This window comes from Palaemon carinicauda, chromosome 3, assembly GCF_036898095.1.
Source record: "Palaemon carinicauda isolate YSFRI2023 chromosome 3, ASM3689809v2, whole genome shotgun sequence".
Taxonomy (NCBI): Eukaryota; Metazoa; Arthropoda; class Malacostraca; order Decapoda; family Palaemonidae; genus Palaemon; species Palaemon carinicauda.
The window spans coordinates 181,022,527-181,040,026 of record NC_090727.1 but is presented as its reverse complement, the minus strand read 5'-3'; the positions used below and the strand labels follow the sequence as shown (position 1 = coordinate 181,040,026).

The following is a 17,500-nucleotide window of genomic DNA, read 5'->3' as shown; positions in this document are numbered from 1 at the left end:
TTCCATTGACCAAAATAGGCAGGGGAGCCTCTAAAATAAGCAAAGTAAATATTGCATATTATTCTTAACACACATGCTATCCCGAAAAAAAAACTACAAATAAAAGTTGCAGATCATCCTACAACTTAAATAACATACAACCCAAAAACCCAACCAAATAGCTATAGGCTGTAAGTGCGCAATAATAATAATAATAATAATAATAATAATAATAATAATAATAATAATAATAATAATAATAATAATAATAATAATAATAATAATAATTATTATTATTATTATTATTATTATTATTATTAATCTATTAAAAATAAAAAAATTAAAATGATTAGACCAAATGAGTTACAAGTCTATGTATCTGTGTCTATATTGATTTTCTAACATAGGAGAAGATGAAAGTTATTATTATTAGTAGTACTATTATTACTTGCTAAGCTACAATCCCAGTTGGGAAAGCAAGATGCTATAAACCCAAGGGCTCCAACAGAGAAAATATCCCAGTGAGGAAAGGAAATAAGGAAATAAATAAACTAAAAGAGAAGTAATTAACAATTAAAATAAAATATTTTAAGAATAGTAACAACGTTAGAATAAATTTTCATATATAAACCATAACAATTTTACACAAACAAAAGGAAGGGAGAAAACATAGAACAGTGTGCCCGAGTTTACCCTCAAGGAAGGGAACTCTAGCCCAAGTAAGTGGAAGGCCATCGTACAGAGGCTATGGTACTACCCAAGACTAAAGAACAATGGTTTGATTTTAGTGTCCTTCTTCTACAAGAGCTGCGTACCATAGCTAAAGAGTCTCTTCTACCCTTATCAAGAGGAAAGTAGCCACTGAACAATTACAGTGCGGTAGTTAACCCTTTGAGCGAAGAAGAATTGTATGGTAATCTCAGTGTTGTCAGGTGTATGAGGATAGAGGCGAGTGTGTTAAGGATAGACCAGAGTATTCAGTGTATGTGTAGGCAAAGAGAAAATGATCCGTGACCAGAGAGAAGAACATAATGTACTACTGTCTAGCCAGTGAAGGCAATGATAAAAATGGTGTTAAGAGGAAATAGGAGACTATAAACTGTACCACTGAATTATTCAATTTGAATAATGCAATTAGCTGTATATTAAAAATATGCCCTGTTCGTATCCACGCATTTATTGTGTAAACACCTCATACTTGTGTTTTATGTATTTACGTATGGATATGTTATAAAATATATAATTTCAATATGCATACATTAAATATAAAGAATGTGTCAACCTAACGAGGTCTTATGCTTGCATCCACAGTATGTAGGGATGTATAACAAAATATACATAATTTATTAAAGTGCAAATATTGCCGATATGTCATCCTGATGCATATAATTAGTGTTCCAAGATTCAGTCTTCATTACCCAGTTGTTGAGAGAAGCCAAAGCTTGCAGAGCTGTCGTCGTTTTACCGCTTGCTGGTCCACCTACGATCAACAATGGCCGGTAGATCTGCCAATTAAATTGCCTAATTTAATATCATAATATTTCAAAACACTCCCCCCTACAAAAAATCAACTTTACGGAAATCATCGTATATTGAACTTGACAAATAATGTGATATTTCTAAAATGAGTTATGCTTACAATGTTGTAATGAAAGAAATAAGCGAAACTTAAAAGAAATAAAAAAAAATGCAGAATGAGGTTTATCTTATTTTTAAATTTTAACTAATTCCAATTTAATTGCACAAGAGTGGTTTCTGATAGGTACCATAGTGACTATCGGAATGTAATATCTGGTGTTCCTCAGGGTAATGTTCTAGGGCCATTACATTTCAAATGGTATACGCATATGTAGTTTGGCCTAGAGAACGACATGCTTGCATATGCAGATGATGCTACTCTCTTTAAATTAATTCCATCTCCTAAATGCAGTCCTTGGCTTGCTGAATCCCTTGATAGTAATGTAGCTAAAACTAGTGCATGGTGCAAATTATGAGACATGAAGTTGAACCTTAACAAGACTCAGCATAATTTTAAGAAGGACGAAGGTATATTTGCATCGGTGTTCCTTTAACAATATACAACTCTAAAATTTAGGTGTGATTCATGATTGCAAATTACTTTTGAGAAATATGTTCGGACTGTTTCTTCTTCAATTACACATAAATATGGCTTATGGAAGAAGTCTTTTAAGATTTTCGGCGACCAATCTATCCGAAGAAATATTCTAATTCTTTAACTCAATCTTTTTTTAGTCTTTTTCTCCTGTCTGGTCTTCAGCTGCTGAATCTCATCTTAATTTGTTGAAAAAAAAAATTGCTGTCTATTAAATGTCTTATTCCTAATCTGGATATCAATCTTTGTCACAATCGTTCTTTATGCATGTTGCCTAAGATTTTTCATAATTCTGACCATCCTTTGTAATCAACTCTTCCCATTCTGTATCATCCAGTACGTAGAACTAGATATGCAGTTAATTCCAAGTCTTGTCTCCTCCATTATAAGGCTCAATGCTACACAGTATTCTAGAAATTCAACTCAAGTTGTAACTAGATTGTGGAATGATCTCCCTCATCAGGCAATTGAATCAGTGGAATTTCAAAGTTCAAACTTGGAGTGAATGATTTTATGTTGAACAGAGTGACAAGTCTACTATATATATATATATATATATATATATATATATATATATATATATATATATATATATATATATATATATATATATATATGTGTGTGTGTGTGTGTGTGTGTGTGTGTGCGTGTGTAAGTATATATATGCATATTTCTATATCCGAGTGATGATCATCAAATACATTTATCCTTTTCAAATGAGCTTTTGTATAATAAGTTCTATATCAGAATATTTCTTTTTTCATTAAGAGCATCGTACATGAAAGCGTATTTACCACAGTTGACTGGAAACTATACAATGACCAGCGACGGATGTTATTCGCGTCCTCATCTTTCCAATGACAGAAAAGGTTTTTTATCTTTTCATTAATCTTGCGACGAAAATAAATGAATCTCCTTGGTGCCATTAAACGGCCGAGGATGAGACTATAATCTTAATTCCTTTTTTTAACAAATTAAGTATAAATTTGTAATTTTCAAGTCCTTACTGCAAACCAGAAAACCTATATAATTTTCTCATTCACGTCAGCGTTAAAAAGATACGTACCTGACTCATCTTTCCAATGAGCCAACTCAGTCTTCGAGCATCTCGCGTTGGTGTGACCTGGTATCCAACTTCTGACGAAGATTTGGCATCGACTTCCTCTTCGCCCACCAGCAACCAAGGCTTCCAAGAAGAAGATGCGAGATCCCAGCTGTAATCGAAGGCAGCGCCACCACACGAACTCAGACTCTGGATAACTGCAGGTTCAAATGCGTAGGCATTAAGTTATTCACTAATAAATTCAGATATTTCCTTTAGAAACCAGGCTGTTCTATTTCATATTGAAATAAAGAATGACTTTTCTGAAGAATTAAACTCTTATAAAAACTAAATACTAAAAATGGTTAAATATTATTTTGGTATTAGCGGAGTAAAATGATTATTTACTGTAACTTCTTCTGAATCGATCAATTTGCCTTTCACAGCAAATATAAGCTATTGTATGAACATGATTCTTAATTCTTATTTGATCAATTGAACATAAATTTTACCTTCCAACTCATAGAAATAATATAATTATCCTTTTCTATTCTGTGAAATTAACATAATATTTTATTATTATCATTTTATCTAACCTTCTTTATCGGCTGAACTAAGGACTCCATCGTTGCCTATCTTTTTAAGAGCTCTGCCAATCTCCTCTTGAAGTTGTTGAAGCTGGGTGGCACTGGCCACGGCTCTGCTGACTTGCAAAGCTGCTTGCACGAGCAACGGCACGCTGCCAAGCTGGTCATTCAAACGAAGCTTTGCTGATCCAGAGCTGATTTCTCCATTGTCATTTTCATGTAGCTCGTTGACGTCCATTCGAGACAGAAAGTTCACTTGCTCTAGCTATATGAAGGAAGATTATTACTCGAAAATATCAATGTTTAGTTTACCTGCAAAAGCTTGAAGAGGATATCTTGAAGGAAATAAGTGCGCATAACTATAAGCATAACGACACATAACTATAACAATACTTAATCACATCGAAAATACTCACAATATCCACGGCCGAAACGGAGTGCAGCAAAACTCCCGCATTTATCATGTCTAAAACGGGCTGTAGAAGACGATGCAGAAGGTACTCCCTAATCTTAGGAGGAGACAGCCGCTCAGTGTCCTCCGGAATAGGAGTATTAGGTTTACTTGCGGTCCTGGGGGTCTGACTAGTCCGGCTTTGCCTTGCGGTCGATGTTGTAGAGGGCGCGACGGGCACCGTGTCAGCCGAGGGCAAGAGGCCGCTCGACCTGAGGGTGTCACGACTGATCTGGACGACGGCCGAGCGACCTAACACCCACTCGGGTACTTCCTCTGTGCTGCAGACCTTCAGCAAAAGTCCCATGTGGTAAAAATAAACCGATAAATGAATGGAATTTCATTACGCAGAATAGAAAAAAAAATGTATTCAAGAGCCTTAAAACTTAAAGGATTATAGGTTTCTTGGCAGTTAAACCTAACCGTTTCTTTCTATTTCTGAGTGACTTGACCTGGACTACATAAAAAGCATTAAATCGCCCATTCCATCAAACTTTGCTCTTAAAAAAGAATTTTGGCGACGTACAATGCGGATAAAAACGGTTTTTCTCTACATGATAAAATGGTCTCTAATTCATAATGATTGTAGTAAATATAATGTAATCTTGAATAGAGAAAGAACCATTATTTGATATTCTAAGACAAATTATTCCTATACAGTGCGTACGAAAATGAAAATTCGCCATCATTACTGAATCATTCAAAGTGATCATGTAGCAATCAGTAGTTGAATACTCATACTCTCTCTCTCTCTCTCTCTCTCTCTCTCTCTCTCTCTCTCTCTCTCTCTCTCTCTCTCTCTCTCTCTCTCTCATGAATATCTTTTCCCACAATAATAAGCGTTACTGAAGGAGGAAGCATAATAAGGTAAAAGTTTTGGCTAACATTGATAAAATTTCTACAAATTTATCAGACAATTTCCAGCTATTCCATGACCCTCATTACTAAAAAGGAGAGTAGATTCTGGAACACCACATACCTAAGGCTATTACATTAGCAAATAGGATACCAGCCTTACAGAAACATTAAATGAAATTCCTAATAAAGTCATAAATAGGATCTTGGAATTCTGGAAAAACGTTAAAGGAAATCAGGTGTCAATGAAATTTCTAATAAAGTCATAAATGGAATCTTGGAATTCTGGAAAAACGTTAAAGGAAATCTGATGTCAATGAAATTTCTAATAAAGTCATAAATGGAATCTTGGAATTCTGGAAAAACGTTAAAGGAAATCTGATGTCAATGAAATTTCTAATAAAGTCATACATGGAATCTTGGAATTCTGGAAAAACGTTAAAGGAAATCTGATGTCAATGAAATTCCTAATAAAGTCACAAATGGAATCTTGGAATTCTGGAAAAACGTTAAAGGAAATCTGATGTCAATGAAATTTCTAATAAAGTCACAAATGGAATCTTGGAATTCTGGAAAAACGTTAAAGGAAATCTAATGTCAATGAAATTTCTAATAAAGTTATAAATGGAATCTTGGAATTCTGGAAAAACATTAAAGGAAATCTGACGTCAATGAAATTCCTAATGAAGTCATAAATGGGATCTTGGAATTTAAAAAAAAACATTAAAGGAAATCTGACGTCAATGAAATTCCTAATGAAGTCATAAATGGAATCTTGGAATTTAAAAAAAAATAAAACATTAAAGGAAATCTGACGTCAATGAGATTCCTAATAATGTCACAAATGGAATCTTGGAATTCTGGAAAAACATTAAAAGAAATCTTACCTCGATGAGAAAGGTAACCTTGCCGTTTGACTGAAGCGTCTTCAAGGATTCCAGGACCAGCGTTCCAGGCAGATCCTTCATGCGTAAAAGGCACTCCGCGTTCTTCTTCCCTTCTAGCACTACAAAGCTGCATACAAGCGAGGAGCTGATTATTATTATTATTATTAGTGTTCGTATTATTATTATCATTATCATTATTATCAACCAAGCGACAACCCAGGTTGGAATAGCAGGCTGCTATAAGTCCAAGGGCTCCAAAAGGGAAAATATCCCGGCTAACGAGGAAAGGAAAAATTGAATTAGATCAGTGTGCCTGAGTGTACCCTCAAGCAAGAGAACTCTAACCCAAAACATTTGAAGACCATGCACAGAGGGTTTATTAAATGGATGCATTCAAGAATTTGGGCTAAATAGTCCAGCGCTGGGGCCTGTGAAGCCCTTCGGTGCCTAAGGCTTAATAAGATCTTACATTGGGATATAGATTGAGACTATTTTCTTGACAGTTCTTGGTGATGGTAAATAGAAAGACATAAGTATAAAGTATATTGTAACATGGAATAATAATTAGTTAAGAAAATTTTAAGATGTCACTGATAGATCTATGAGGGGTCTCTGACAAGCCAAACGAAAGGAATAAAGATAGAAACGCCAATGAATAACGAAGCTAAAAATTGTTTTATATTTTATCTAGTGTATCTATCGATGCTTTCCTCTCTTAATATACTGGCGTTAACTTACGTAAGTTACTTATATTTAGGATTTCAATTATGAAGAAGTATGCCTTACCTACGACATCTTTTCCAAGCTAAATGTTGCAGGAGGCTGGCGAAAAGTCCGTCACCTTCCGAATTCCCGTAGAATCTCTCGGTGCTGTAGCTCTGAGAGAGAGAGAGAGAGAGAGAGAGAGAGAGAGAGAGAGAAAGTAAAAATTAATATTTTAAACGATAATCGAATATCTTTACAAATATAAAATGTATTGATTGCAATAACCATTTCATTGTACAATAGCATTCACAATATGCTACTAATTTCTGTTTTCCGTAATATTTCGGAAATATCTACAACAAACGATCAAAATTAAATCAACAACTTCCCATTTTCAGATGGGATTCGAACCTATGTTGATCGGAAGTTTGAAGTATGTACACCCAGCAACAAAACCGGTGTCACCACGCCAGACCCGACATGGATCCATCATGTCCTTCTTGCCCTAAAAGGTTGAAAGGTGGCCTGACGTTTAAATAACCATGACATCGTTAGGATGGTTCGAATGTGAGGAGGAGGGTAATTACCGATAACAGTCAAAGAAGTGCGAGGATTGATATATATATATATATATATATATATATATATATATATATATATATATATATATATATATATATATACAATATATATATGTATATATATATATATACAATATGTACATATAATATATATAAATATAAATATATATATACATATATTCATATATATATACATATATATATATATATATATATATATAATTATATATATATATGGAAGAGATAGAGAAGTCTTATCTCTTATTCTTTTAAGAAATGCAATTGTTTTCGAGAATAGTTATCGAAAAATATAATCACACCGATATATTTGAATTCCTAATTACATTTCTATATGGAACATCCTTAAATATTGTGGGAACTGACTATTCCAATTAGTACATGTCGGAATGATATATCCTGTGTTTGCATTATTCTAGCAGCAGCTGCTCTCTCTCTCTCTCTCTCTCTCTCTCTCTCTCTCTCTCTCTCTCTCTCTCTCTCTCTCTCTCGACTTCTACAATAAGTTAGATAAGACCATAAGAACTCTCCAAATGCTTAGACTTAAATCGCTCTACCAAAGAGCAAATGGAGTCTCTGCGAATGGACAAAAAAGTCTTTGAGACATCCAAAATCCTTGTAACTCTCTCTCTCTCTCTCTCTCTCTCTCTCTCTATATATATATATATATATATATATATATATATATAAATATATATATATATATATATATATATATATATATATATATATATTTATATTACCTATATCCAATATTTTATATTATTTAGATGTTCCCAAGGATCACACAAGACCGCTAACTACTTTGCAAGTTGGTGCTGGAATTGTATTTCTTTCGGGTGAAGATCCAATGTTCCGAAGATGTTCAATGACCACCTAAAAACAATGTTAGAACGATATATGCCCGTTTTCATTACGAGTTGGAATCATTGATATTAAATGTTATCGATAAGGGTATTATCATAAATGTTAATAAGCAAACCTCGTCAAGCCATACATTAAGATCACCCAATTGCCACCTCTCCACCATCATATTTAACCCCCACCTGGGTATATCCTTCTACCCCCATCCCCAATGTTTGAGGTTTAAAGGTCTCACAGTTATGATAAGATCCTTCTGGTGGAATTTTTTAGCAAATGAAAATCAAAATACTAAGATGACAATATTTCATACAGATTGCTTTCCAGGTGTTTGAAATTATATCATAACTATAAATAACGAAGTAAATATACGAAAGATTGATTGAACTAATATCGAGAGTAATGGATTTCTTGAAGAGCTTACCGGGGAACACTTTTAAGGTGTTGGAAATCAGGACATGAAATGACAAATAAAATCGTAATAATACGAATACTAAATGCTAAGGAAATATTTCCTTCTGCCTTGGGAAGGGTGAAGCCAGCTAGACTCGGACCTTTGAGCATTGAGCAATCGTCACCAGGGAAAGGTGACGATTGGAAGTGAGCGACCTGCCCAGATAATTTGATTGATTGACTGATTGATTAGGAGTTTTTTGTCGTCCTGACATCTAAGTTTATTGACGCCCAACCAAATAATTTGAGTAAGCAATGTGTTGAGAGTTTAATATTCTATACCCTACATCCTATATATCACGTCACTATAATAATCCACCAGTGAACTTTCATTGTACGTCGTTTCATATATTTTATTTTAACCAATCACTTCTGAAACAATATAGATTATGTTAACTGATGATGCAATTTAAATCTCCAACCTTAAACTAATATAATTGATATAGCAAATAATACTATTTTCTCTAACTGCCGGAGCCAAGTAGCCCGTGACAAAAGCTGACCTCAACCACACCGAGCTAAGTGGCTCATGATCCAAATCAAAGGAAAACACTGAAATCAACAATTAAACCTTTAACCCTCATTACCTTCTAGATTTTGATCAAAGGCCACTTATTATTGATTGGTGACCCAATAGGTGTTATTTGAAACGATACATTATTAGCCCCTACATATAATACGTATGCCACAGTGTGTAATTATGTAGAGAGAGAGAGAGAGAGAGAGAGAGAGAGAGAGAGAGAGAGAGAGAGAGAGAGAGGAACTGCATAAAAAAATGCAAACGAGGGATATTTCTGTGTTATGAATATTGATATGAATGGTCAGTTCCAATATTATTCAAGAAAATTTTATATAGAAATAGGATAGGAAAATTCAAATCAAAAGTGATTAAATCTTTTGATGAATTATTTTTGAAATAATATTAGATTACATTTCTTAAAAGAATAAAAAAGTTCTCTCTCTTCATCGCATATCTTAGAGTGATATCGGTAATTTCTCTCCTCCTCACAATCGAACCATCCTAACGATGTCCCGGTTGTTTAACGTCGGCCACTTTTCAGGGCAGAATGGGCATGATCTCTCGAAGTCAGGTCTGGCCAGGCGACACCGGTTTTGTTGCTGTATGTACATAGCTTATCACACCACCTAGACCGATCAAAATGTATTTCTAACTCATGCCTAAGTACCCACAGTTGGTCAGAGGATTTCTTGTTACATCTCCCTCTGAAGAAGTTGACACAGCCACACCCTTACTACGCGGCGAGTTAACGTGTTTAGTCCATTCACCCGCTTCTGCTATCTCTTCTTACCTACACAATCTGTTTGTTTACTCGCCACACAGGAAGGGTGTGACAGGGTACACTTCTTCGGAGCAATGTGGGCCAGGGAATCCTGTCTCCTACTATACAGGGTGTCCACAAAGTCTGGGTACATAGGAAATTTTACTTTTATCTATCCATGTTATTTTTAAAACAAAAACAATTTCATTCAAATCTAATGTTAATAGATATTTTCAGTATGATTTCCATCACTTTCTATGCACAATTTGATGAGCTTTACAAAATTCAGGTGAACTCGATATAATAGGTCTGCATTTGCGTCGATTTCAGCACACTTACTAATAATGTCATTTTGCGATAAGACTATCCTTCCTTCTCGTCCACTTAGAACTACCAAACTCGATTAGTTCTTTAGACAGCTCGATCATTCGATCTGGACTGAAAAAAGAACATAGATAGATAAAAGTGAAATTTCCTATGTACCCAGACTTTGTGGACGTTTTACAAGATCTATGATAAGAACCCCGTCCTTTTGTCGCAAAGACATTTGCCTCATCTCTATGGCATCTTACATTCGGCCTCAGAGCGAAGACGAACCGATCTGCCAACTCCCGATCAGTCTGGAGGAACTCCACCTCCGCCTCTCTGCCCTTGGACTCCAACGGGGTAGGCTGTCCTTCTGTGAGAGATGAGGACCTCAGTGCATCCGATGGGGACTGCGCGTAACCGTCCGAGAACCTTTGCTGCCCTTCCCTCTGCAGCATGAATCTTGTGGCCACCCATATGACGGAGGATTTGCCCGAGCGAGGAGGCCCCACCACCACAACACTGCCCCAGTTATCCAACTCGTTAATGAGGTTGTTGACGGATTCCATCTGAAAGGGTTGCAGGCAACGATTTTGAGATTGGCATTTTTTCTTTCCAGATAGTGGGTGATTTACAGGCAACTTGATTGTGATTGATAATAAATGCAACTTCTATACACAAAAGCAATTATATACATATCTAACATAAATACCGTAAACAAATATATGCATACATACATATATACATACATACATACATACATACATACATACATACATACATATATATATATATATATATATATATATATATATATATATATATATATATATATATATATATATATAAAGTAGAGAGAGAGAGAGGAGAGAGAGAGAGAGAGAGAGAGAGAGAGAGAGAGAGAGAGAGAGAGAGAGAGAGAATCATCCCATCATGTTAGTTTATCAGATGGAAAACATTCCAAGAAAGTCATTTAAAATTTGCAATCAGAAAGTAGGAGATAATTCTCATCACCTGCTCTGGAATATGGGTGAGGTTCAATTGCCTCAGTATTGTCTCCTTTAGAACCTTGTCGCTTTCTTTCTCTGCCTCTGCGTTCTTTTTGGAAAAAGAAAAACAATTATATTAGTAGTAGAAATGTTTATCTGATGCACGACGAACGATATCAAAATTTTAATATAAAGAGACTTACTTTCACTTTGAATTTAGGAAAGCATTAGTGATTGAAACTGATAAGCTAACGCTTATCAAACCTGATAAAATGGTTTGACTACCCACTTTAACACGTCCACACATATGTGAGGGTGTACACGTATGTATTGATTTATAAATCTATGTGTGTATCGAAATACATATTATATACATACATACATAAATACATACATACATACATACATTATTAAACAAGATATTTTCATACTTTCAAACATTATACTACAAAAAACAATTGATGTCAAATTTTTTAATTTAAGGAATAACTCCACTAATATGTTTGTTTATTATAATTACAATAAATGGAAATAATGCATTGTATTTCTGCCTACCCCGACCAGGTTAAGAACCTTTGCCCTATGGGGTTGGAGGTGCATGCTATTAGAGCTAGAAAGGCAGTTCAATAACCTCCAAATCTCTTTCAGTTTTTAATGGGTATCTGATGGCAATGATGGTGGGTAAAGGATAGGCAGAGGGAGAATACAATAACCCAAATAAAACATCTTTAGAGAACGTGATGCTCGTCCTGCAGACTTGTCTTTTAGTCTAGGACTCATGAATGGGTCATTATCGCATAAAAAATTCATACTCGTATGAACGTCCTCTGTTTTCATATGAATATGAAATAGAATCACAGAAGTAGCTGATAGATTTATTATGTTAAATGATGGAGAATTAAATAATTAAAATTGAGAAATCGTTACGTAGCTTTCTTTGCACTGACGATGAGTTTAGTATATAGATTGAGATCAATAGGTTTACGGCTTCAGGTTATATGGAAATAGAGATGCTGGAAGAAAGGTGTGAAATTAATTAATGTAGAAATAAAAGCTTAGTACTTGTCATACAAAAGCATTTCCGAGATTGGCAGTTTTCTATTCGAAATCCTTGACAAATAGATTAAAAAACAGATGAACAGATTGATAAAATGATACGAATTGATAAATATATATAAGAATTTAAATAGAATGGAATCATCACAATCGTTAACAGCTCGCCACAATACCTTTTCATCAATGTTGATTTCTGGAAGCTTTTCCCGGGTAATAGATAAACAATGAAAATTAATTAAATCAGAAATAATTTATTTCTTATTACCGTCGGCTTATTAATTACTCTTTGAGATGAAAGCAATGTGAAGAGAATTTTAAGTTAAGTTTATTCCTTACATTATCATAGCAATACTGATAACATTAAAATAAAAATTAACTAATTTAAAAATAACATATGAGAAAAACTGACCTTTCGCAATGAGAAACAAAACATTAAAAACTTTTAAATGAGAATCGCTTAACTCATAAACAGGGTTTAAACTTGAGCATGCTGCTTTTTACCTCAGATTACCTTAAAACTTTTCCCATCTCCTTATACTTGAAGCTAGTAAAACCGAAATTACCTTAGAATCACCTTAAAAATTACCTTGAAACCATGAAAATTACCTCAAACTAAGGTAATTACTTTAAAAGTTTAAACCCTGCTCATAAATATGCAAAAAGATAAAACTTGTTTATAACTCAGGTTTAATCAAACCGTAGGTTATTTCATAATTATTTCAGATTTATTAAAATTCTGAAAAGTTTATTTCATCTTTGTTTCCACAGAGTTATTGTTGTTAATTTACATGGCTACGTCATGTTAGTTCAGGTAATTATCTAAGAGTATCTCTGTTCTGCCGGATTGTTACTATTATCATCACTACTCTGTTAAAAATTTGCCGTAAAAAACAGTAAAAAAATCCTGGAATAAATGTTACCAGGCGTTAACTGTTTTAAAAATGGATACATTGACGTTAAGGAGTGACATTACGGTCATCAGCCCGTAAAAGATAACAACAAAGTAAGGTCAAAATTACGGTCGCCTGTATTTTACTGAAATGCGGCTGAAACAGTATATTTTTTACGGAGAATTTCCGATCAAAGTTACGGTTTTTTAACAGTTTAGCTAAGCTACAACCATGTTTTGAAAAACAGGACCCTGTAAGACCAAGGGCTTGAATATGAAAAAATAGCCCAGTGGGGAAAGGAAATGATAAAATAAATAAATTATATATGAGAATTATTGAATGAACTATACAAATATCTGATAAACATTATTTGCTTCTTATCAAGGTTCTAATTTCACTCGCTTAGCTCTCCTTTGGGCCTGGAATATATAAACATGCTATTGACCGTCGAGGGAACTTACAGTACATGTAAACTTTTTCCCCTTTTTGAGAACCTTTGTGAAAAGGTTCGAGCTAAGTTTAAATGCCTTACATTGAGACTGCATCGTTTCTCCAGCAATTGAGGTTAGCTGTTTTATTTCAAATGACATTTATCTTAGGAAAAATTTCTTTATCAAACCTGTGGCAAACCTTACTATATTCAAATATGTAGGCCATGCGGATACATGAGAAAACTACATAATTATATAACTGCTTACCTTAAATAAAAAAAATAAAAACTTTTTTTTATCTTTAGAAATTGTAAATCGTGCATTATGAAATTCTTTAAATAAAGTTCAAATTTCCCTTCGTTTTTTATAGAGGAAGAACGAAACATTACCAAGTCGAGCGATAGTCAAAGACTGGGTTGCTTCTGCTTGTACCTCTCACACCAAGTAAATTAAATTTAAGCTCGAGCCTCAGAAAGTTTATGGATTATTTATACATCGAAATATTATTCGTTCACTCTAAATTATGCATTAACGTTAATCGTTATACAAATAACGTAAATAGTTTTATATCCAGTAGTTTATGAAGAAATATCGAAAAAGTTTCACCCATGTCAATACAGTATGTATACAGGATATATATACATACATTTATATGTATATGTATATATAAATATATATATATATATATATATATATATATATATATATATATATATATATATATATATACATATATACATATATATATATATATATATATATATATATATATATATATATATATATATATATATACATACATATATACATATATATATACATATATATATATATATATATATATATATATATATATATATATATGTATATATATATATATATATATATATATATATATATATATATATATATATATATATATATATATATATATATACATGATAATAATAATTCTAGTAATTTCAATAATAATGATTACAATAATTTTGACCATTATCATAATTCTAATAATTATAATAATGTTAATAATAAAAACATCTAGAACGACTCGTATTTATTGAAACAAAAGACTTCATTAGAATCTCGTCCATCAAACCAGACACGAAACGATTTCAACATTCAATCAAAACCTACCGAGTCAATTGGGTCGTCTTCAGGTTTAAGGAGGTCCAGGACGCTATCAACGGCTGGAATGGACTTTTTGGGCACAAGAGGAACCATCACTTTCCTTGAATCACAATAATAATAGTGTTTATAATCTTAAACGTAACGACAAAAATATAACATTACGAGATATGAGGTGGTGTTCGATTGATGATTTTCCTTCAAAACCAGACAATTGGTGAATAGAATGTTTTACATTTTTGAGATCTTTTAGAACATAGATGAAAAATAGTCAGTTGAGGTACATAAAGTCATATAAAAAGTCATATATATATATATATATATATATATATATATATATATATATATATATATGTATGTATATATATATATATATATATATATATATATATATATATGTATATATATATATACAGTGCTACCTCAATAAAAGGCTCACCTAAAGGCAGCTGCAGCAGCTTCAACTGGTGTTGCATTATTCTGGAGAGATGAAAGGGTCGACATGACCTGTTGGGCTAATCTCATATAAATACGAAGGCTACTGATTACGTCAGTGCGATAAGATTCCATGACCTGGCGTAGCACCTCTGCCACGACATCGCTTACCTCCTGTATAAAACAGTTAGTTAAACAATACTCTAAAGATTCTGAAAAGAAAGGTTTAAAGCTTCACTACTGGTAATGGTTTAACCACTGTTGGTGATTCACCTCTATAAATTATAATTATCAAAGATGGGGTTACTGATAAGGATCATCTGAAACAGGTAGCTTGAGGCTTGGTGATGTATCCTAATTAATCATATTATTACAAGTATTGGGCCTCTTCATATTGAAATAGTTAAAGATCACTAATTTAAACAGACGAGTTAAGTGAATCCTATTCACACCAATTCTTTGCCTTGAAATTTCCAGTTTTGATGGGGGACACAAATGAATGATTTGTTAATTTAGGATTTTATCAATGAAAAATATTTTCTACTCCCACAATATTTTATAAGTAAAAGTAAGCTTAAAATTCTTATAGCTTTATAACTGATTGTATTCTCTTTTTATAACAATCTAAAGTTCCAAGTGACGAGCAAGAGATAACAAATGGTTTCTATTTATCTCTTTCATAGAGATTTATTCAGCTAGGCAGCACCGTGAGTCTCAATTGGCAAGAGAAAAAGAGCAGCACTTAAATTTTGACCTCTTTAGATGCAACAATAATTCAGTAGAAAGACAACTAAGATACTTTCTAATTGGAATCCTTTCTCAAAGTAATAACTTTCATTCCAGTAGAAATCATTTTGGTGTTTTACCTGAGCCTTGGGAACTGCACTGGCCTGAAGCCATGCAAATATCAGGGTGTTTATAGGTGGAGCAGTGACACGTATAGGACGTGTCAGTGTCTCCATCGAGTGAGGCAGTTTCCAGCCATTCACAGACACCTTGCGTCCATTAACGATAGAGTGTAGGGTGTTTTTCCCTTCATTTTCTTCACTTGGAAATTGCTGTGCTGTGAGGATTATCCCTGCACTAGGATGTAATCTGACCTCCTCCCCTGAAATCTTAAGAAAAGACAAATTTTGATTATTGAATATCGATGGTGTTTTTTGACAGATGTAGCATAGAAAAACAAAAGTCTGAATAGGATCCAAACAGATATTTTGCCTTGCAATTTACAAATAAGAGAAATACTGAAACTGTGAAAAGTGACTATTTTCATTTCCATAAGATAGGTGTTGATCAGGGATAACCAAATTCTGAGCATTCAAGAATCAGATGCACTGTTTTCCAAATACTCAGGCTATTGTCTGCTTCAAAATAAATCATAGTATAGAAAGAAAAATCAGTGAAGACACAATTATTCCTACTCCATTAGTGGAAACGTAGTTTATGATATCCTGTATATGATATTATGACAACTTACACAAGCACAACACAGGCTCTTTTATGAGAAAAGGTCTTCTGATGGTCATATAACACAAATAAGTCTTTTCCCTCAAGATAACTTTAGCTTGACCACAAATTTGCAGTGGATATAAATTATATCCAGTAATACCGAGTAAAGACTAAGTTGAATGTAACTAGAATTGGCCCTCTTTTCATAGCTCTAATATCACTTAGGAGCTAATTCTAACATGAAATAGTTCAACTTTATTACAAAATACCTGGATAACAGGAGTCGACGTAGCATGACTGTGAGCCTGGTGTATAGCAAGCAGTGTTGAAGCCAGAGTCGACAGGACGGTAGGAGTAGCTGAAACACAGTCACGAAACACTGTCCACCATCCTCCTATGACTGTCCCTGTAATAGCGATAAAGCATTTACACAGTTCGTTCGTCTGTTTGTTTATTTTTACTGGGAATGAATATAAGTGACTAACGGACAGCAATGACGCCCAAAGTACATGTGCGTATCCTGGGCCATATACAAGAATTGCCTCAATAGAATTTTGGCAAAAGGATGGCTTTTTATTGGGATGGTATTTTCCTTGTTACATTTCAAATAATAGCTCACTCCCCCTCATCCTTATTGTTATATACTCTTTATTCCATATATTTCTTCTTTGTCTTTTTGAAAGGGCTTCTTGCAAGTTTTACCTCCCTAAAAACATTGGATGATCCTAATTCCATTCTCTTTGTCTTTTTTCCTGTCTATTGGATGGCAGAAATTCCAGACTCTGTGTGACTTCAACAAGATCATTAGGACTTACCCGTTAAAAGAATCTTCAACGTGGTGGCAGAGGTGAGTTTAGACATCGTAAAGCTGGTGATGAATCGAGCAGCTAAATGCGCAGCAGTTTCCAGCAGACTCTGTCTGCCACACCCACTTGTGCCTGAAAAATAAAGGAATTATAGTTACTCTCCAGATAGCAAGTTGTGATCACGGGAATGCTAGGATGACT

General features: G+C 33.8%; 1 protein-coding gene across 1 annotated transcript in view; it reads right to left on the bottom strand.

The window, feature by feature from the left end:
- Positions 1 to 17,500, bottom strand: part of LOC137635606 (dynein axonemal heavy chain 10-like) — a 145,886-nt gene that overhangs the window by 41,766 nt on the left and 86,620 nt on the right. Inside the window, 13 exon segments of the mRNA XM_068368067.1 lie at positions 1,398 to 1,484; positions 3,159 to 3,352; positions 3,731 to 3,986; positions 4,138 to 4,461; positions 5,915 to 6,041; positions 6,701 to 6,792; positions 10,385 to 10,789; positions 11,133 to 11,216; positions 14,619 to 14,712; positions 15,049 to 15,218; positions 15,911 to 16,159; positions 16,763 to 16,899; positions 17,309 to 17,431. Coding sequence (XP_068224168.1) covers positions 1,398 to 1,484; positions 3,159 to 3,352; positions 3,731 to 3,986; positions 4,138 to 4,461; positions 5,915 to 6,041; positions 6,701 to 6,792; positions 10,385 to 10,789; positions 11,133 to 11,216; positions 14,619 to 14,712; positions 15,049 to 15,218; positions 15,911 to 16,159; positions 16,763 to 16,899; positions 17,309 to 17,431 — 2,342 coding nt within the window.